Consider the following 18922-nt stretch of genomic DNA (forward strand, 5'->3'; position numbering starts at 1 on the left):
CTTGTTTTTATTTTTCAACATTAATTGTTTGTGTAGTGGAATTTTTATCACCACATATCCAATGGAAACCAAGAATTAACAAGTGACAATCGTCTACAATCACAACTTAGAAGTTAGAACCAAGAAATGCATCAAAATACAATAATGTAGAAGCATAACTTAACACCCTTTGGGAGGAAGGGAAAACAAAACAACCACAGGGAATACTAACATGCTATGCTAATTTGTTATCCATGTTATTCTCATAATAACAAGCATTTCATTCATCCACATCTACTCTTTTAAGGCTTCTTCTCCTCATTCTCCACACCTTCAAATAAACCACCAATTCCACCACCACCACCACCTATTCCTGCACCACCTCCAACCCCTACACCGACACCGCCGGCAGCACCAATGCCACCACCAATTCCTCCCCCGGCACCTCCCCCACCACCTATACCACCACCAACAATTCCTCCACCAGCACCTCCGCCAAGGCCACCACCAACTCCGCCACCGATTCCTCCACCAGCACCTATCCCACCAGCACCAATTCCTCCACCAGCACCTACCCCAATGCCACCACCAATTCCTCCACCAGCGCCACCACCTATTCCTCCTCCTCCACCCCCACCACCGATCCCTCCACCAGCTCCTCCACCAGCACCACCACCAATTCCTCCACCAGCACCACCTACACCACCGCCAATTCCTCCACCAGCACCACCGCCGATCCCTCCGCCGACTCCTCCACCACCACCAGCACCACCACCGATTCCTCCGCCAACCCCACCACCGCCGATTCCTCCGCCGACTCCTCCACCTCCACCAGCACCACCACCGATTCCTCCTCCAACGCCACCACCGCCGCCAATTCCACCACCCCCTCCAATTCCTCCACCACCTCCGCCGATTCCTCCACCGGCACCACCGCCAATTCCTCCGCCGACTCCTCCACCACCACCAGCACCACCACCGATTCCTCCGCCAACTCCGCCACCGCCGCCAATTCCACCACCACCGATTCCTCCGCCAACGCCGCCACCGCCGCCAATTCCACCACCCCCTCCAATTCCTCCACCACCACCACCGATTCCTCCGCCAACGCCACCACCGCCGCCAATTCCACCACCACCCCCACCGATTCCACCACCTGGTCCACCACCGATTCCACCACCAGGTCCACCACCAATGCCTCCACCCGGTCCACCGCCAATCCCTCCGCCAGGTCCACCACCAATCCCTCCACCAGGTCCACCTCCAATTCTTCTACCATCACCATGCTTTCCTCCTCCTTTCTTTCCATGCCCGCGCTTTCCTCCTCCATGGCTTCCACCACCCTTACCTTTCCCTATACAATCACTAACCTCACCAGACCTTGACCTTCCTCCCTTCCCAAAACTAAATCCATGCCCAAAACTCCAACCCTCACTCTCATCTAACACAAGCTCCTCCCCCTTCTTCCTAACTTTCCCTCCATTTTCCTTCTCAACACTCTCACACAAAATACCATTCACCATGCATCCCAAAACCACCAACAACACCCAAAACAATTTCCCCATTGAACCCTCCTAAAAAACAAACTATATAGTCAGATACAACTGTTTAAAAGGAGTAATAGTGTAGTCTTAGTTGAAGAGCATATTGGCAAGGAATTGTTTATATAGAAGAGCTCTCTCATCACTTTTTCAATCTCTTCTTGTAAGAGAATTAAATTCAATCCATTGTCTCAACTGCTTCTTCCACTAGACATCTGCTACCTCCCAATCTACGTGACACTTTGTTGCATTCATGGGTACCATGATTTTCTGAACTTTTCCTTTTGCGTTTGCTACTTTTGCATGTTGTTTTACTCTCTTTGTCTCGAGAATTGAAAAGGGTCCCCAAAGAGTACAAATTTCACAGAAAAAAACAGCTGCACTCTGCCTGGAAAGAAGCCCAAGGCATGAAAAACTCGGCGGGCTTTCTCACGGGGATCAAAGATTTTCTTTTTCTTTTTCATTTTCCCCCCTTTTCAATTATTTTCTAGCAAAACATGAAAAACTGCTTCGTTAAAAAAAGAATTAAGCAAATCATCAGGTGATATTTCAAACTTTGTTCTATCTATTGGTAAGTAATAGATAAACCCAACTTTCACTAGATTGTCTTCTATCCGTTGTGGATATTTCTCTATACAATACATAAATCCGATTTATATGCTATTTAATATATCTTCCAAACCCATCTTTTTTTTAAATTAAATTTCTCACATGTTTGGCGTCTAAGTTCATAAACAAGTAAAATAAAAGGAAAACAGTAAAAAAGGAAAAAGAATGTGAAGATAATAAATAGAATTTGTTGTTAGATTTGATCGCATGTTTATGAGGCGAGAGATAGTGAAAATGGACACTTGTATAGCCTTGACTGAGACAGGAAAGACAGAATGGAAAACGAATAACTAGAGTAAAAGGAATAAAGGATGTAAAATTGAAAAAAAAAAAAAAAACCCTTCTGGTCCGAGTCACGGGCACTACTTTGCAGGTAAGGAGAATCCTTGTATTCTTATCAGAAATTCTGAAATGAAGGGCGCCCTTGCAAAATGCAGCCACAAGGGCGCTTCCCCCTAGTGGATCCACGTTACCAGATTGCATTTATAGCAGCAGTGAAAAATATAAAGAGAAAATAAAGTATGTGCAATTGCACAAATAAGCTATCTGTGCATGGGTGTAAAAATCAGCCCTATTGGTTTATTACTTGGGGATCCAAAGCATCCATTTGGAAGGCTCTTCCATGGATATGGTGCGTACCAAAAATCAGCCCTATAGGATCATCCTAACCCGGCCTACCATTTGTGGAGGGAAAAATGGGCAGAAACAGTGTTTGTCCATTGTCCCCTCCAACTTTGATTGGGTTAGGATGATTCTATAGGGCTGATTTTTTGTACACATCCTATCCATAGAAGGGCCTTCCAAATGAATGCTTTGGATCCCTACGTAATGAACCAATAAGGCTGACTTTTACACCCATGCACAGATAAATTTATCTGTGCAACTGCACATACTTTATTTTCTCAAATATAAAAGATATAACTTTTGTTTAAGGTGCATTGGAAATGTAAATCTACACATTGTTTGAGAAAAAAAGAAGAAGCTCAAAAGCCATGTAAAACTCTTAATCCCTGCACTTGTTAACAAAACCCAAGATATAAATAGGGAGAGGAATGCTAATCTCAAGGGCTCCCTTGCAAAAATGGGATGGGCGTGCCAATCGGTTGCATGTCACCAAAGTGCAATTAATGATATGCACTTTGGTGACGGTAACCATTGGAGGCGCCCTTTCATTTGATATTTGCAAGGCGCCCTTGAGTTTAGCATCCCTCAATTAGGGAAGAGACATATTCGCCCTATTTTTTTAAGTGGGACAGCCCGGTCGAGTGTATTTATGAGTACTCTTTTACACTAGAGGGGCTATTCCATATAAAAAAAACAAAACAGTGTGAATATACCATTTCTCTATAATTAATGCCCTTCTAATGGGGTGCCCTTATAGCTGAGATTTGCTAGGGAGCCCTTATAAGGAAAAAATGAGCATCTCGTAACGTGTGGGTTCACCTGCGCAGTAATCCAAACAAGTTTTTTGAGAGACGATATATTCGCCTCCTTTTCTTCCCCGGCTAGACTCATAGATACAATAAAGCGGTTGCCCGGGGAGGAAAAGGGAGCAAATATATCCCAACCCTTTTATCGTAAACTTCCTATATATAGGTCATGGGGCAGGCTCCACGCAGTCATTGGAAGATTCTAAGCTTTCAATTTATAGCTACCAAATGGACGGCGACAAAATAACAAATTAGAGGGCCATTAACATACAAAGAGTGTTGGATTTTGGTCAAGGTTTTAAATTTCGGTTTCCGAATGTTAGAATATGTGAGATCTCACTGTTGGATTAGGTTGAGATATCACCGTCGGATCATTGTGGTGGTGGATTAGGCAAGTAGATTAGAAGAGTCAAACAAGAGAGATTAGAAAGTAGATCTGATTTTAAAGATTTTATTAGGATTATTTCCTTCCACAATTATCTTGATTTACCTTTTATGTTTATCATGTAAGTGGTCTTTATAAGCACACCTTGAGATTATTGTAAAGTACCCAAATCATCCAAGAATAAGTAGGAAATCATCCTAGCTTGGCCTAACCACAACAGAGTCAATTTCGTTCTCCGGGGACGGCTATTAGCCGTCTGCCCGGTCTGTTGCCGTCCACCCGGTCTGTTCAATCTCCATCTTTTTTCTAACCTTCTTGCTTTGATTCAACTATTGAACCCTAGATCACGATTGCCTTCGTTTTGCATTTTGCCTCAACTCTGTCTTATCTGTCCATTATCTCCATCATCTCAGAGACAATACCTTCATTCTGTTGCACTGAACTACTTGTCTCGTTGCCTTCAAAACGGTTGAACGCTCCTCATAATCGACATTCCATGCCCTCTTTTGCATAACAGCAACTTCACCCCCATTTATTCCAAATTTCTGAGATTTCCCCTCTTGAATTAGAAGCCCATAATTTTCCTTCAATCACCCCTTCTTGAATGAAATTATTTCCCCTTTTCTTCCAATAGTCGTTGGCTTCTGCTAATTGTGGTCTTCTGTTACTCTTTGATTTTCTATTGATATGTCGCTCACATGCCCGCTAATTGTTGCATTCCGCTCAATTTTTTTCTTCTTTCTTACCCATTTCCATTGGTCCATAGCGACCCATTTCTTGCCCATTTCGACATTGGTCCATTGTGACCCATTTATTACCCATTCCGGCTTTTGTCCATAGTGACCCATTTCTTGCCCATTTTCGCATTGGTCTATTTTGACCGATTTCTTGCCCATTTCGGCATTGGTCTTTACTGACTCATTATTACTCTCCCATCGAGGCTTAGTCTTTTCTAGCCCATTGAGACTATGATTTGTTCTGATCCATCTCTTAGTGGCAGCGGCACATCAACAAACGGCGTCTTCTTCGGCAATATACATTCGGCAACAACATCCGAGGATATTCATCATCAAATTTTGGCAGTGTGCTTCAAATCAAATGATTCTATTTTCTTATGGGGATTCTAGTGGAGGATTTTAATTTCATATTGGGAATTTTATTGTAATCAAACGTTTGTCGGTTTTACAATCCACATACACTTTGAGGGGGCATGCTAGAATATGTGAGATCTCACCGTTGGATTAGGTTGAGATATCACCTTCGGATCATTGTGGTGGTGGATTAGGCAGGTAGATTAGAAGAGGCAAGCAAGAGAGATTAGAAAGTAGATTTGATTTTATAGATTTTATTAGGGTTATTTCCTTCCACAATTATCTTGACTTCTATGTTTATCATGTAAGTGGTCTTTATAAGCACACCTTGAGATTATTGTAAAGTATCCAAATCATCCAAGAATAAGTACGAAAATCAAAATTTATCACCGAATGCATTTGGGTACCCACCGAAACCGAAATTTCCGGCGCAATCAGACGAAACCACTAAATCTATATTTATCCCTTCCTAAAATTTCGAACGTCAAGTCCCCATGGCCCTTATGGGCTGGGCCACACACGGGCTACAATGGCAATGACAATGGGAAGCAAGGCTCTAAGGCGGGGCGAATCCGGAAAGATTGCCTCAGTTCGGATTGTTCTCTGGAACTCGGGAACATGAGACTTTTTCTATAATGAGTGGGGCGGAGACTGCGGAGGATAGAGAATTTGATATTGAAGCAAAATTTTGAGAGAATATTAAATAATCTTAAAATATCAGATTTTTTTGGGATTTTCCTTAAATTTAGGACAGAAATTTTGGTCGAAATTTTGCAATGTTTCAGATTTACACGATTTTGGTTTCGTACTCCATGCCTCATCTATAGCACGGCCTAAGAAATAAATGGTTTGATCATTGGGCAAGCAGTCCCCCCTTATACTTTCGAGAGCATGAAATTTTCCACCATCGTATTGTTTCGGTCGAAACGCCACCAGCATGGTCGGTCAGTCGGTGCAGGTGGTGTGCGTGTGCACGGTCTTTTCTAGATGTGCGGTTAGAGGTGGATGCACAGGATGACAGTTCTTAATGAAGTTCAATTTGAGTGGTCGATTACCGAATTTTCTGTCCATTGGGATTGAATTTTAGGCGATTGAGAAGAAGAGGGGAATGTCACTTCTTCTTTGGGCTCTGATGCCATTTCTCAGACAAAAAATGATTTTTCTAAAAACGATATCTGATTAACCTCCTAACAAAACAACACAAACAAACGCCAGTGCGAGGCCAATAGTGAGGCCGATAGGTTGGCTAGGGAGAGTTTCCAGGGCGACTTTGGAAACCTTCGATTTTCTCCACCTAGATGTGTATTTTATAGTGTGCTCCTTTTGTTGTCTTCTTTTGTCTTATATTGATCATCTCGATCGCCGAGGTCTTCCCCATGTATTTTTTCCTCTTTAATTTAATTCTTTTTTCCTTAAAAAAAAGATAGATGCCAATACGTGCGATAGGGAACTAAAGAGAAATGCTCACCTGCGAGGGTGAATCCATTCCCCCGTGTTCTTTAATTCAAGCAGAAAAGCTACAACTAATGAAAAGTAAATGGCAGTGCTGGAAAAGTAAATGACAAAAGATAAATGCTAAGACATGTTTTATATTGGCTCTGGGACCTCTTCTTTTGAGACAATAGTTTCTTTTTACACCCTTTTACCCATAACTACTCACCATTGTCCCATGTTCTTAGAGAGGGAGATCGTAGTAACCATTCACTCCAGCTTTCAACTCTCACATATATATATATATATATATATATATATATATATATATATATATATATGTTCCCTTGTTTCATGATGTTTGTTTCCTCCATTTCCTGGAAAATGGCAGTTGGCACATAACTCCTTCAATCTAGTTGGGAATGTCATCAATCAATAGCTCGGTCTCTCATGATCGACTTCAAATTCAAAAATAGGTGTAAACATTACCCCCAAAATTCCTTCCATTGACGAAAGAAATTAGATGGAATGTCCCTTAGACCGAGTGTCGGTTGCATTAATGCATAAATATTTGCATCCCCTCTAGCCTTCTAAGTGCTTGTGCAAATAGGTCGAGAAAACATTGCTCTATTGCTGCATCAGTTTTTCCTGTTTTCAAACTTCCAGAGCGCAAGGAGACTCTAGATAGGATGCTGTTTCAAACACACGTTGACATCGATCTAGCAGGTCTTTCTAAAGCCAATTAAAGATGTTATTTTGATAGTGAACCATCATCTTATCCACTCCGATTTCCAGGCATTATTCCCTTATCTACTACCTTTTGTGCATTTTTAAGCACCGATATCATTCCCATGTCACCCCCTTTAGCTCGAATAAGATCATATCTGCCCAACTTTTGATTCACCCTTCATCTTTTCGTCGTTCTGATGGTGAAGAGTTCTTCCTTGAAACATCCTGTGGATAGATTCGTTCCTAAGAAAGTTTCACTTAGAATCACGTCGATCGGATACTCAAGCAGAAAGCAATTAGCATTTCGTCTACATGATGATTATCTCACATAACGAGCAGAAATGAGAATAATAGTTGAGTTGTACCAGCAGATCTGCAAACTTAGAAGCACCAACCAAAAATGATCAGGGAGCTCTAGTCATTGCTAAACCCACTGAAAAGCCATAGACCAAGAACCGCACCCGGAGCGTTCTGTTTGCAAATCAACAAAGCCAAGACTCTTCACAACTAAACTACATCTCTCTCATTAGAGACGAAGAAGGCAACTTTGAAATCAAATTGGCCGAGGAGGAGATCCGAGAGGCAGAGAAGAAATGGGCCAACTGCTTGGTTGGCTTTTTTCTCGGAAGGAGGCCCTACTTCGTTGCACTCAAGGACCATCTCTGCAAGAAATGAAAGTTAAAAGGGGAGTTACAACTCTATACTCTTTCAAATGGTTTCTTTCTATTCAAGTTTACAAACCATGATGACCGCACTCAAGTGTTGGAAGCAAATCTCAACTATGAAGGATGAACACTCGTCCTCCGTAAATGGTACCATGGTGTGCCCCTGGAAAAGCTCTGTTTCACCTCCATTCCCATTTGGATTCGTCTTCCAGGCCTCCTCTTAGAGTATTGGACAACTCAAGGACCATCTCTGCAAGAAATGAAAGTTAAAAGCAGAGTTACAACTCTATACTCTTTCAAATGGTTTCTTTCTATTCAAGTTTACAAACCATGATGACCGCACTCAAGTGTTGGAAGCAAATGTCAACTATGAAGGATGAACACTTGTCCTCCGTAAATGGTACCATGGTGTGCCCCTGGAAAAGCTCTGTTTCACCTCCATTCCCATTTGGATTCGTCTTCCAGGCCTCCTCTTAGAGTATTGGACAACATCTGTTTTAAGAAGAATTGCCAGTGGAGTTAGAAAACCAATTTATATGGACAAGTAACCACAGAAGTGAAGGAAGGTTACCCCTTCCGGCAAGAACTCTATGCGCAGCGGAATCAAAATCGCATAGAACTTTAAATTTTTCTTTTTGATCCAAAGAGGAGTTTGAGTGCAACTCAAAGTCCTCAAGTTATTGGGAAACGTTTTGCCACCTCTCCATTTGTTATGGGCGTGTGGTGGGCCCCAGCAAAGTGTAGTATTATCCCAATTCTGTTCTAATTCCGCACATTTTGCAAAACCGGTTTGCGAATAACTATCCTCATTTGGATTTCACATTATTATACCTATTATTAATCACATTAATAATATATAATAAATGAATAATTAATTAATAATTAATTATCCACTTAATTAATTAATAACTCGCATCCAATGGGAGTTATACGGCTCCAATTTCATTCTCGGAAAATTCTCTTACAGTTTCTTGTTACTTACCTAACAAAGACAAGTATATATATATAGAGGAAAAGGATTGTACACTCGACCGTACCTAAAGTTAGGTACGGTAGAGTGCCAAATCACATGGGTCCCCCATTTTTGGTGGGCATCTAAACCATTCATTTGCAAGGCCCCCATCATAGATAGGGTGCATACCAAAAATCAGCACCATTGAATCATCCTAACCCCTCCAAAACTGGAGGCCAAAATGGGCAGATTTGTGGACAAACACTGTCTGTCCATTTTGGCCTCCACAAATGGATGGGTTAGGATGATCCTATGGAGCTGATTTTTGGTATGCACCCTATCTATGATAGGGCCTTGCAAATGAATGGTTTAGATGCCCACCAAAAATATGGGACCCATGTGATTTGGCACTCTACCGTACCTAACTTTAGGTACGGTCGAGCGTACAATCATATACCTCATATATATATATATATATATATATATATATATATATAGAGAGAGAGAGAGAGAGAGAGAGAGAGAGAGAGAGAGAGAGAGAGAGAGTTGCTGTGCTCGAGCGCAGATAAGCTTATATTATCTGCGCTCGAGCACTAAAACAGGGTGGAGCCACATTTTGGGTGAGATCCAAAGCATTCATTTGATGGGCCCTTTCATGAGTAGGGTGTCCACCAAAAATCAGCTCCATTGGATCACCTTAGGGTGTCCATTTGTGGGGCAAAAAATGGACAGATTTGTGGACAAACAGTATCTGTCCATTTTTTGGCCCCACAAATGGACACCCATTGGTGATCCAATGGACCTGATTTTTGGTAGGCCCCTATCCATGATGGGGCCTTCCAAATGAATGGTTAGGATCACCCCCCCAATGGCCCCACCCCCTGTTTCTATGCTCGAGCGCAGATAAGCCTATCTGCGCTTGAAAGCAGCAACCCTTTTCTCATATATATATATGAGGAAATGGATTTGTAAGCTCGAGCGTACCAACCTTATGGTACGCCGAGTGCCTAATCACATGGGTCCCACATTTTTTTGTGGTGATCCAAAGCATTCATTTGCAAGGCCCTATCATAGATAGGGTGTGTACCAAAAATCACCTCCATCGAATCATCCTAACCCCTCCAAAGTGGAGGGCAAAAATGGGCAGATTTGTAGACAAACTGTGTCTGTCCATTTTGACCTTCACAAATGGATGGGTTAGGATGATCCTATGGAGCTAATTTTTGGTACACACCCCATCTATATAAGGGCCTTTCACATGAATTCTTTGGATCATCCTAAAAATGTGGGCCCACATGTGATTGGGCACTCGAGCGTACCATAAGGTTGGTACACCCGAGCGTACAATCCTTTTCCTCTATATATATATATATGTGTGTGTGTGTGTGTGTGTGTGTGTGTGTGTGTGTGTGTGTGTGTGAGGAAATAGTTTGTGAGCAGTTGCTCAGATAAACTTATCTGAGCAGAGCTCACAAACCATAGGGGGCCCACATTTTGGGGGTGATCCTAAACATTCATTTGGAAGGCCCCATCATAGATGAGGTGTGTACCAAAAATCAACTCCATTGGATCATCTTAGGGTGTTCATTTGTGGAGGGAAAAATGGAGAGATACTGTTTGTCCGCAAATCTGCCCATTTCCCCCTCCACAAATGGAAGGGTTAGGATGATCCAATGGAGCTGATTTTTGGTACACACCCCATCCATGATGGGGCCTTCCAAATGAATGCTTAGGATCACCACCAAAATGTGGGTCCCCTATGGTCTGAGAGCTATGCTCAGATAGGCTTATCTGAGCAGCTGCTCACAAACCATTTCCTCTCTCTCTCTCTCTCTCTCTCTCTCTCTATATATATATATATATATATATATATATATATATATATATAAAATAAATAAATAAATATCTACATTAATCTAACGGATCGTATCCGTCCGTGCAATTACATAAAATACAGAATCTTAATCCATTTGGATGTTACCCTTTTTGAAAAGTACTCTTGACACTCCTCCATGAATACCGAACCCTATATTAATGTAGGGAGAACCGAACCTAATGGAATCTTGACCACCATTTCTACTGAATATGCGTAGTTGTTGACTTGTTGTAAAGATTTCCCTCTCTACGAAATAGGGAAGGGAGATTTTTTTCTACACTCCACGAAATAGGGAACCTCTACGTGAGGTGTCATCCATGTCTTCTGTATGTAGGATTTTGCACCAATCATAGACACGTAAGCCTTGTCACATTTGTACAAATCTTTTAGGGTCACATATTGTTGATTTTATTGCCAACACCACTCCCTTGAGACGGTCAAAACAAACAGTGGGGCCACCTCTATTTCCACTTGTAGTGCCTTTATTGGGCTCCACCCTTGATGTTTCTCTCTATGGGTCCCTTGACCGGGCCCACATAATGTACTCTGGTTTCACTTTGTGGACCATCTGGGCCCACATTGATGTTATATTGTCCTAGATCACCATGTGGGTTGGCCTGGGTGAGACTACTTGTCTTCAACAGTCCTATTCCACATTTTTCTAAGAATTTCATTCTTCTTGCTTGATTTAATGGGAATTGCTACCGTCCATCGCAAAAGGCTTTTCACGGCTGGTCTGTTGCACGTCAGACCAGCCACCTCGTTAATGAAGACAACAGCTAAGCCGCGAAAACCCTTTTGCGATGGAGATTAACAAATCCCTGATTTAATAATAAATGAACTCCAAGTCAAAATTTATTTATAACAATTTATAAGTTAACATAATATATTAGGAGAGATTTGCGTTGCATGTGACTCAGATGTTGAATGCTTTGATCGAAATCTATATTTATTGAGTTCTTTGATATAATATAGAGATATTGTGTAAAGATATATCTAAAAACAGAAATTAGTACCATAGAATCTGCTCAATTAAATAAACCCTAATAGACAAAATCAAAATTCTTCGAACTTTGCCATATATTTAAAACTGGGAAAAAAAGAGAGGAAGGCCATGGTGTAGCCCCTCGGTTATTTTAAACCTCCTAAATGTAATTTTCCTTTTACCTATTAAAAATAGCAATAAATAAATCTAAATTTCTTAATAGGCAAAAAATAACTCATATAAAGTTAGGTTAATGATATCAGCACAACCACATTTTGATATTTCCACAAACCACTGCTCTTTTAGTATTTAAAGAGGGGGTGGTATGGATTTCATCCGTCCAGGGGGGATATCATTTCCCCTAAAGAGCTGTCAAAAGGTTATTACATTTCCCAAAAAATTGTTACAAGCCAAATAAAGAAGAAATGGCAGCTGGGTTTGTGCAAATATCAAAATATGGTTGTGCTGATAACATTTCCCTAAATTAATTTATAACTATTAAATGCATAATGTAACAAACATCAATATTGAAAGAGTCTAGAGTGCAATATTTAAATCATACAAATATTCTAAACAATGAAATCAAAGAACAAAGTGCGGGTGGGTGATGTAGATCTAATGGGGTGTCCTTGCCTACGTGTTTTTGTAAGCGCGCCCTACATTTAAGTATTCTTTATGTGTAGAGGAATGCTAAATTGAAGGGCGTCCTTGCAAACTAGCTACAAGTAAGGGTGTACCAATTGGACAATCTAAATGCACTTTGGTAAGACGGTCCAATGGGAACAACAGTGTAGCTCGTTATTTGCATGGGTACCCTTAGCAGCACGAAGCGGGTGCGGGTGCAGAGGCGGGTGTGGGGGACAGAAGCGTGGGGTCTAGAAGAGTTTAAGTTTGGGAGCGGCATGAGAGTGTGTATGTAATTTTTTTTTTTTATATATCTTTCAAAATTCAAGTACATCAAAAAATAATAGTTTCTAACCATTTTCATATGCATCTTTCAAAATTTAAGTACATCTAAAAGCTAATTTCTAACCATCTTCACCATCTTCACTTGCATGCACTCATTCATTGTGCCTTCTGAAGATGCACAAGCCGTTGTGCTTGCTCCAATGAAGTACTTTGAAGAGTTGAGAGAGTTTGATGTAAGAAAGTTGGTGATGGTGAGACTTATAGAGTAATAGAAGCAGGCTAGGAGCGTCATGAGAGTGGTTTCCGTCTCTTTGGGGTCGCACTCCCTGGAAGCTCCTTCCTAAGGAGCGCTGAATCGAGGTTCCAAGGTGGGAGCGGCACCTTGAGGGAAGATTCCTGCTTCTAAGTGGGTGCCCTTCAGTTTAGCATTCCTCATAAAAAATATGAAAACCTACATTATTACCAAAAAAAGAAGAAGAAGAAAAAAGAGATAGGACATACATGTAGGTTGCCTTATGGGGATCCACTAAATCAACGGCCTCACCTGTATGGTATGTAGGAACAAAGTTGATTTAAAATAAGAGTAATGCTATGGAGACCAAGAGTACCACTGAGCAGGGGACTGAACAAATGGGTTTTGGCCAAAAATAAAATAAAATACAGGTCACATTAGCAATCCCTTAAATTTAGGAAAATCAACAAAGATGGTATATTTTTTTTCACACATGACGCATTCTCATTGTAGGTCCCCTGCTAGGTGGTACTCTCGGTCTCCATATCATTTTCCTTAAAATAATACCTTCGGTAATCATAAATGGTGCACCTAAATGTTTCTTTCAGTCATCCCGTGGTCTTGGACAATGAGACCCACTCTCTCCCTTTTTGTTTGTGATTGTTGCCGAGACATTGCGCATGCTTATTCTAAAGGGGAAATCTTGCAGATTGATTGAGGGTTTTAAGATTGGCGAATCTGAAAATGTAGTTGAAGTCTTTCAATTACAATTTACTGATGATACCCTCCTTTTTAGTTCACCTAATCTCTCTGAAATATTGAACTTGAAGGCAATATTACGATGTTATGAGGCAGTAACCGGGCAAAGATCTAACTTCCACAAATCGAGGGTGTACGGAATCCACATGGAGGAGGAGGATCTTAAGGGCATAGCAACCATCTTGGGGTGTAAGATAGACTACTTCCCAACTTCATACCTTGGGTTGCTTCTTGGAGTAGGCAGAGCCAAAAAGAAGAGTTGGGGTCATACTGTGTAGAGAGTGGAAAAAAGACTGGATACCTGGAAGAGACACTTGGTATCTAGAGGTGGGAGGCTCACTCTAATAAAAGCAATTCTAGCCAATCTCCCCATCTACCAAATGTCGGTGTTTAAATGTCCGAAGAGCATGGTAGATCGTATAGAACAAATACAAAGAAGATTTCTTTTTTTTTTGGGGGGTGGGGTGGGGGGGGGGGGGGATCTGATGAAAAATGAGGTATTCCTTTAGTTAACTGGGAGGATGTTTGTAGGCCAATAAAAATGGGGGATTGGGGATCAGAAGAATTAGTCGGATGAACACTGCACTATTGGGTAAGTGGCTTTGGAGGTTTGGCGATGAAGAGAAGCATCTATGGGCTAGAGTGATTGGGTGCAAATATGGCATAGGGCCGGGTCATTGGTGTTCAGAAGACAAGTTTAAAGCCTCTGGGTTGACAACTTGGCAAGAGATAGTGTGCTGTAGTCCACAGTTCATTCAAGGCATTAAGTTTAGAGTGTATACCAGGGATAGAATTAGTTTCTGGCTTGATAATTGGTGTGCTAACCAAACCCTTCAGCAGTTATATCCAGATTTGTTTGCAATCGCTGTAAAAAAGAACAATTTTGTGATAGAGAATAAGGGGAGAGAAAATGGGTCTGTGGTGTGGAAGCCTCAATTATGACGAAACTTCTTTGAGAGGTAATTCACATCCATTGCAAGTATGTTACAATTGTTGACAGAAGGTTATATTAGTAAAAATGGGAAAGACAAAAGGGTATGGATCTGGGATTCTTCAGGCGATTTCTCAGTCAAATCCTTCTACAAAAACTTGGTGGCTTGCCCTGAATCTTCTAAGGTTGCTAGAGTGTGGACATTTCAGGCACCGCTGAGAGTGAACATTTTCTCTTGGGCGGCATTATTGAATAGGATTCCAACAGTGGACTTTCTGAGGGAAAGAAATATGATTCTAGTAAAAACCATTGTGCATTATGTATTGAGGACGGGGAATCAGTAGATCACCTATTCTTACACTGCAAAGTTGCCAGAGCGGTTTGGAGCAAGGTGTTATGCAGATTTGGGATGGAGTGGGTGTTTCCTTCAAGCCTTATGGACCTTCTCCAAGGTTGGTCTCTCGTCCATTGGAAGACAAAAGGTAAAATCCTATGGAACATGTCCCTAGTAGCTACTTTGTGGGTTCTTTGGAAGGAAAGAAATGCAAGAATATTCAAGGGGGTGTCCAAAGTCCATCATTGCTATTTTCCAAAGCTATGGCATTAACAATAGCATGGGTTAAGGTCAACGCCTGTTTTAGATTCGTCTCCGCTTATGATTTATGGGAAGGATGGAGAGAAGTATGCTATAGGGTGGCATTAAAGGAGAAGGTGGTTCAAGTATGGGCTCATCCTCCTCCGGGTTTCCTCAAACTTAACTTTGATGGCTCAAGTTTGGGAAACGCAGGTCCAGCTGGGATTGGAGGAGTGTTGAGGAATGACTTGGGAGAGGTCTCATGGGCTTTCGCAGGTTCCATTGGGGAAGCGGATGCGTCAGAAGTTGAAGTGAGAGCAGTTCACCAAACGGATAAAACTAATGGAGCAATCCCAATTGGCATCCTTGGTGGTGGAAGGAGACTCTCTAAATGTGATTCGTTGGTTAAAAAGATCACATAATCACCTTTTTGGAGATTCGATTCGCTCTTTGATGAAGTGTTTGATCGGATTGGGTCATCGCCAATAGTTTTCCAACATGTTAGAAGAACCGCTAATTCGGAGGCGGATAAACTGGAGAGGGATGGTGTCTCCAAAGAAGCTTTAGCTTTATTTGATTCTCTCCCACCTTGATTTTGTTTTAGATTTTCCCTATTGTTTATCTCTCTTTTCCTCTTTGTATTTTGACCATCTCGGTCCTTTTTTGCTTTATATATTCTTGGCTATCATTCAAAAAAAAAAATTTGATAATTTGGCTAATGGACTTATAGCCATAAGCTCTTAGATTCTTATAATTGTCCCTATTTTTACCTCATAGCTAGGAAATCATAAAAGCACAATTTTGTATGAAACATGCACAAACGACACTTTTTTTTGTGCTGTGAACTTAGAAATATATACACAAATCACAGTCGAATCAAAATTGACATGAATCTTATAATATTTTCAACCACTAAGGGCACATTTGGATTCCTGGAATAGGGAATAAGAGTTGGCGTCTGATTCTCTATCCGTGAATTCCAGCATTTGGATTGCAATGTGGGGTAGGATATTTGATGGAATATTTGGCGGAATTTGATACCCCAGAAGAGGTGCTTTTTATATATATATTCCAGTTGGCTCTCTCCTCTCTCTAGTGAAAATCTTTCCTTATTTGGTTGTCTCCCTCCATAAAATCTCTCTCTTTATCTCTCTAGACGACTAATTTTAGTAAGAAAATATCTTTTTGGGAGATAATATCTCTCTTTAAATTTAGGGAGAAAATCCCTACTAATTTACCGATTCTTGATTCTAATGCTTGGGTTTGTTCCAATTACAAAAGGCTACTGATATTGGCACAGTAGAACATGTTTTGATTATGGAGTGAACTCACATTATTTTAGAGTGTTTAACTACCTTTCAATGTCTATTACAAATCAGCCAAAATATTATACACCAAAATTATTCGTATAAGCTATCTTAAGTCTTCACTATATTGTATCAGCAGCTACCTATCAAACCCTCTCAGACCGAGATTTGCACCTACAAATGACAATCCGATCGGTAAACTACTTCTGGTCATTGTTGCCATGCTTTTTCTGGACAGAGGGTCCAAAAGTGTGGCCACTAATCTAACGGTTAAGATCATTTAACAGGATGAACAAGGTGTCCAGTAGATTGGATGTATCTGATTACTAGACTGTACGTAGAGATGAATATAAACCAAATCTTGTGAAGAGTTTATACACAAAATCTTTTACTTGAATAAGAAATTTTCAGCCCCTCTTTTTCAGGAGAGAAGTGCCCCCTCATATGAAATATAAATGAATAAGAAAAGTTCAGCTACGAGGTAGTTTTTCTATTGCTTAGACATTCACATGAAATTTTCACCTATAAATTAATTGAGTAAAAAAACAAGTAACTAGGACAAAACCCACCTCGACAAGAAACTAATCAATGTAGAAGATTATAATACCATTATTTGAAGATACATATTTTAGATTTGCATTCTCTACATGTGAGCATAAGATTATGTCCCATTTACATGGAAAAAAAAACACCTTCTATCTATATATTATCTATTACCATTTCTTGCGGCACCATTTACGCTCTCACAGATCCAACTAAATCACATGTCACCTCTCTCCAAGCAAAATGCTCTCATACCTCCCTTCTTTTCCCTTCCTCCTCCTTTTTTGGTGGCCGGGATCTTGTCTTGACTCACCGGAATCCGATCAGAACCACGCCGGAAACTGACCATCAAGTCCACAAAGGCCCCAATTATATATTTATGTGCCCTCTTCTCATTCAACTTCAAGTAGCAAAATAGTAACTCTTCCAAGAAATCCCAATCCAACGGCTGACATTGATCCACTTGGCGAGCTTCCACCATCTCGTGCATGGATTGCCGAAAGTCGGCGTATGGATCTTTTGAGAATGCCGGCACGGCCACGGTGTGATCCGGGAGCTCCGGCGGATCATCATCGGGCTTTGTAGACGCACTCAATCGGGCCTCTTCGACTAGGGAATCCGATAGGCCCGGGCCCACAAAGAAACGATCCGATGCGTGGAGATGTGGTGGGGTTTTGACGAACCGAGGCGAGTCCGATAAGATCACACTCTTGTCATATTCATTTTCGAACCGGGGCGAGTCCGATAAGATCACACTCTTGTCATACTCATTTTTGTGATCATCGGTATAGAGGGATTTGAAGTTCTCAAAGAGGAATCGGTCTATGTCCATGAGAGTCGCTGCGTTGTCCTGGCCATCGGATTGGTTTCGAGCTACGGCGAAAGAAGCTGTCTTGGGGTGCTTGCAAGCTGATAAGAGCCAGCTAGTGCTGGTGAGGGTCTTTGGGGGATTATGAAATGGTAGGGTGTTCTTTTTTAGCTTGGAGACGTAACCTTGGAGAGACTTCTGAAGACTCTTTGGCATTTTGTTTGTGATGTTGGGGGAAATTGTGATGTTGGAGAGGATATTTTGTTATAGAGGGAGGCAAGGGAAAAAGGAGATTTAAGGGTAAATAGGGTCGTTATGTTTTGATGGAATTAAATAATTTTCTAATGCAGGTTTAAGCCACGTTTTAATTGGCTAATGAGTTTAATTTCTATAAATGTGTCTTAATTTTTGGGATTTTATAGCTTCATGAATTGAATGAGGAGATCGTTTTGGTTAGATTTTGAGGGATTCTGTGAAGATTTTTTATGCTTTCTTCTTTTTTATTTATAGAATGCTTTAGGGCAGTGGTATCCCACTCTGATGGATATTTCCCCCCTTTAACAGATATCGTTAGGATATGCAAAGGGGTGGAGGAGCCACCGTTAACTCCAAAAGGCTTAAAAGTTGACGTTTTCTGTTAAAGGGGGAAAATATCCATTAGAGGGGGGAAAATATCACTGCCCATGCTTTATAAGTGAAAACATAGAAAGTTACTTTTGCGATCAATGGTAAAAGGCAAATTTTCTACTATAAAAAGGGGCATAGGGTCATGAATGTGAGATCAAGGTCGTCGGTCCTGCAGAAGTGATTTTGACCCTCTGATCTTGTAGACTTTGATGGTCTTAGTCCCTTCGGACATCCTATATATGTCTAAGGTAAAGGACTACAAAGAATCAGTGGTTTATCTTTACTTGGTGGAACCCTGAATGATGCTTGGATTGAGGGCGTAGAAGCATCCGATCAGGATGATCTTGACGATATTAGCTGGCCTTATGGCTGCTGCTCAAATCAACGGATCTGATCACGTAGACAAGGCAAAAGTATGCCCTCAACAAATAAAAAAATGTTTCTACGCATGAGGGTAAAAGTGACTTTCTTCTAAACATTTTGCTATCTTTAAATGTATTTCAAGCGTTTCAATATCTATACTACAGGATTTGATTCTAATGGGTTTTTATGAAATAAA

The 18922-nt window shown here is 41.0% G+C and overlaps 1 protein-coding gene across 1 annotated transcript; it reads right to left on the minus strand.

The window, feature by feature from the left end:
* Positions 1–17145: 17145 nt before the first annotated feature.
* On the minus strand, positions 17146–17952 carry LOC143875926 (transcription repressor OFP14-like). Its single transcript, XM_077377507.1, has one exon. It carries the CDS (start codon positions 17950–17952, stop codon positions 17146–17148), a length of 807 nt encoding a protein of 268 aa, XP_077233622.1.
* Between the last annotated feature and the right edge of the window lie 970 nt (positions 17953–18922).

Source organism: Tasmannia lanceolata, unplaced genomic scaffold (genome assembly GCF_043159265.1).
Source record: "Tasmannia lanceolata isolate RefF3 unplaced genomic scaffold, GAP_Taslan_0.1 ptg000004l, whole genome shotgun sequence".
Classification (NCBI taxonomy): domain Eukaryota; kingdom Viridiplantae; phylum Streptophyta; class Magnoliopsida; order Canellales; family Winteraceae; genus Tasmannia; species Tasmannia lanceolata.

Coding starts and splice junctions, on each gene's coding strand:
- LOC143875926 (XM_077377507.1), bottom strand. CDS start 17,952: ATGCCAAAGAGTCTTCAGAAGTCTCTCCAAGGTTACGTCTCCAAGCTA.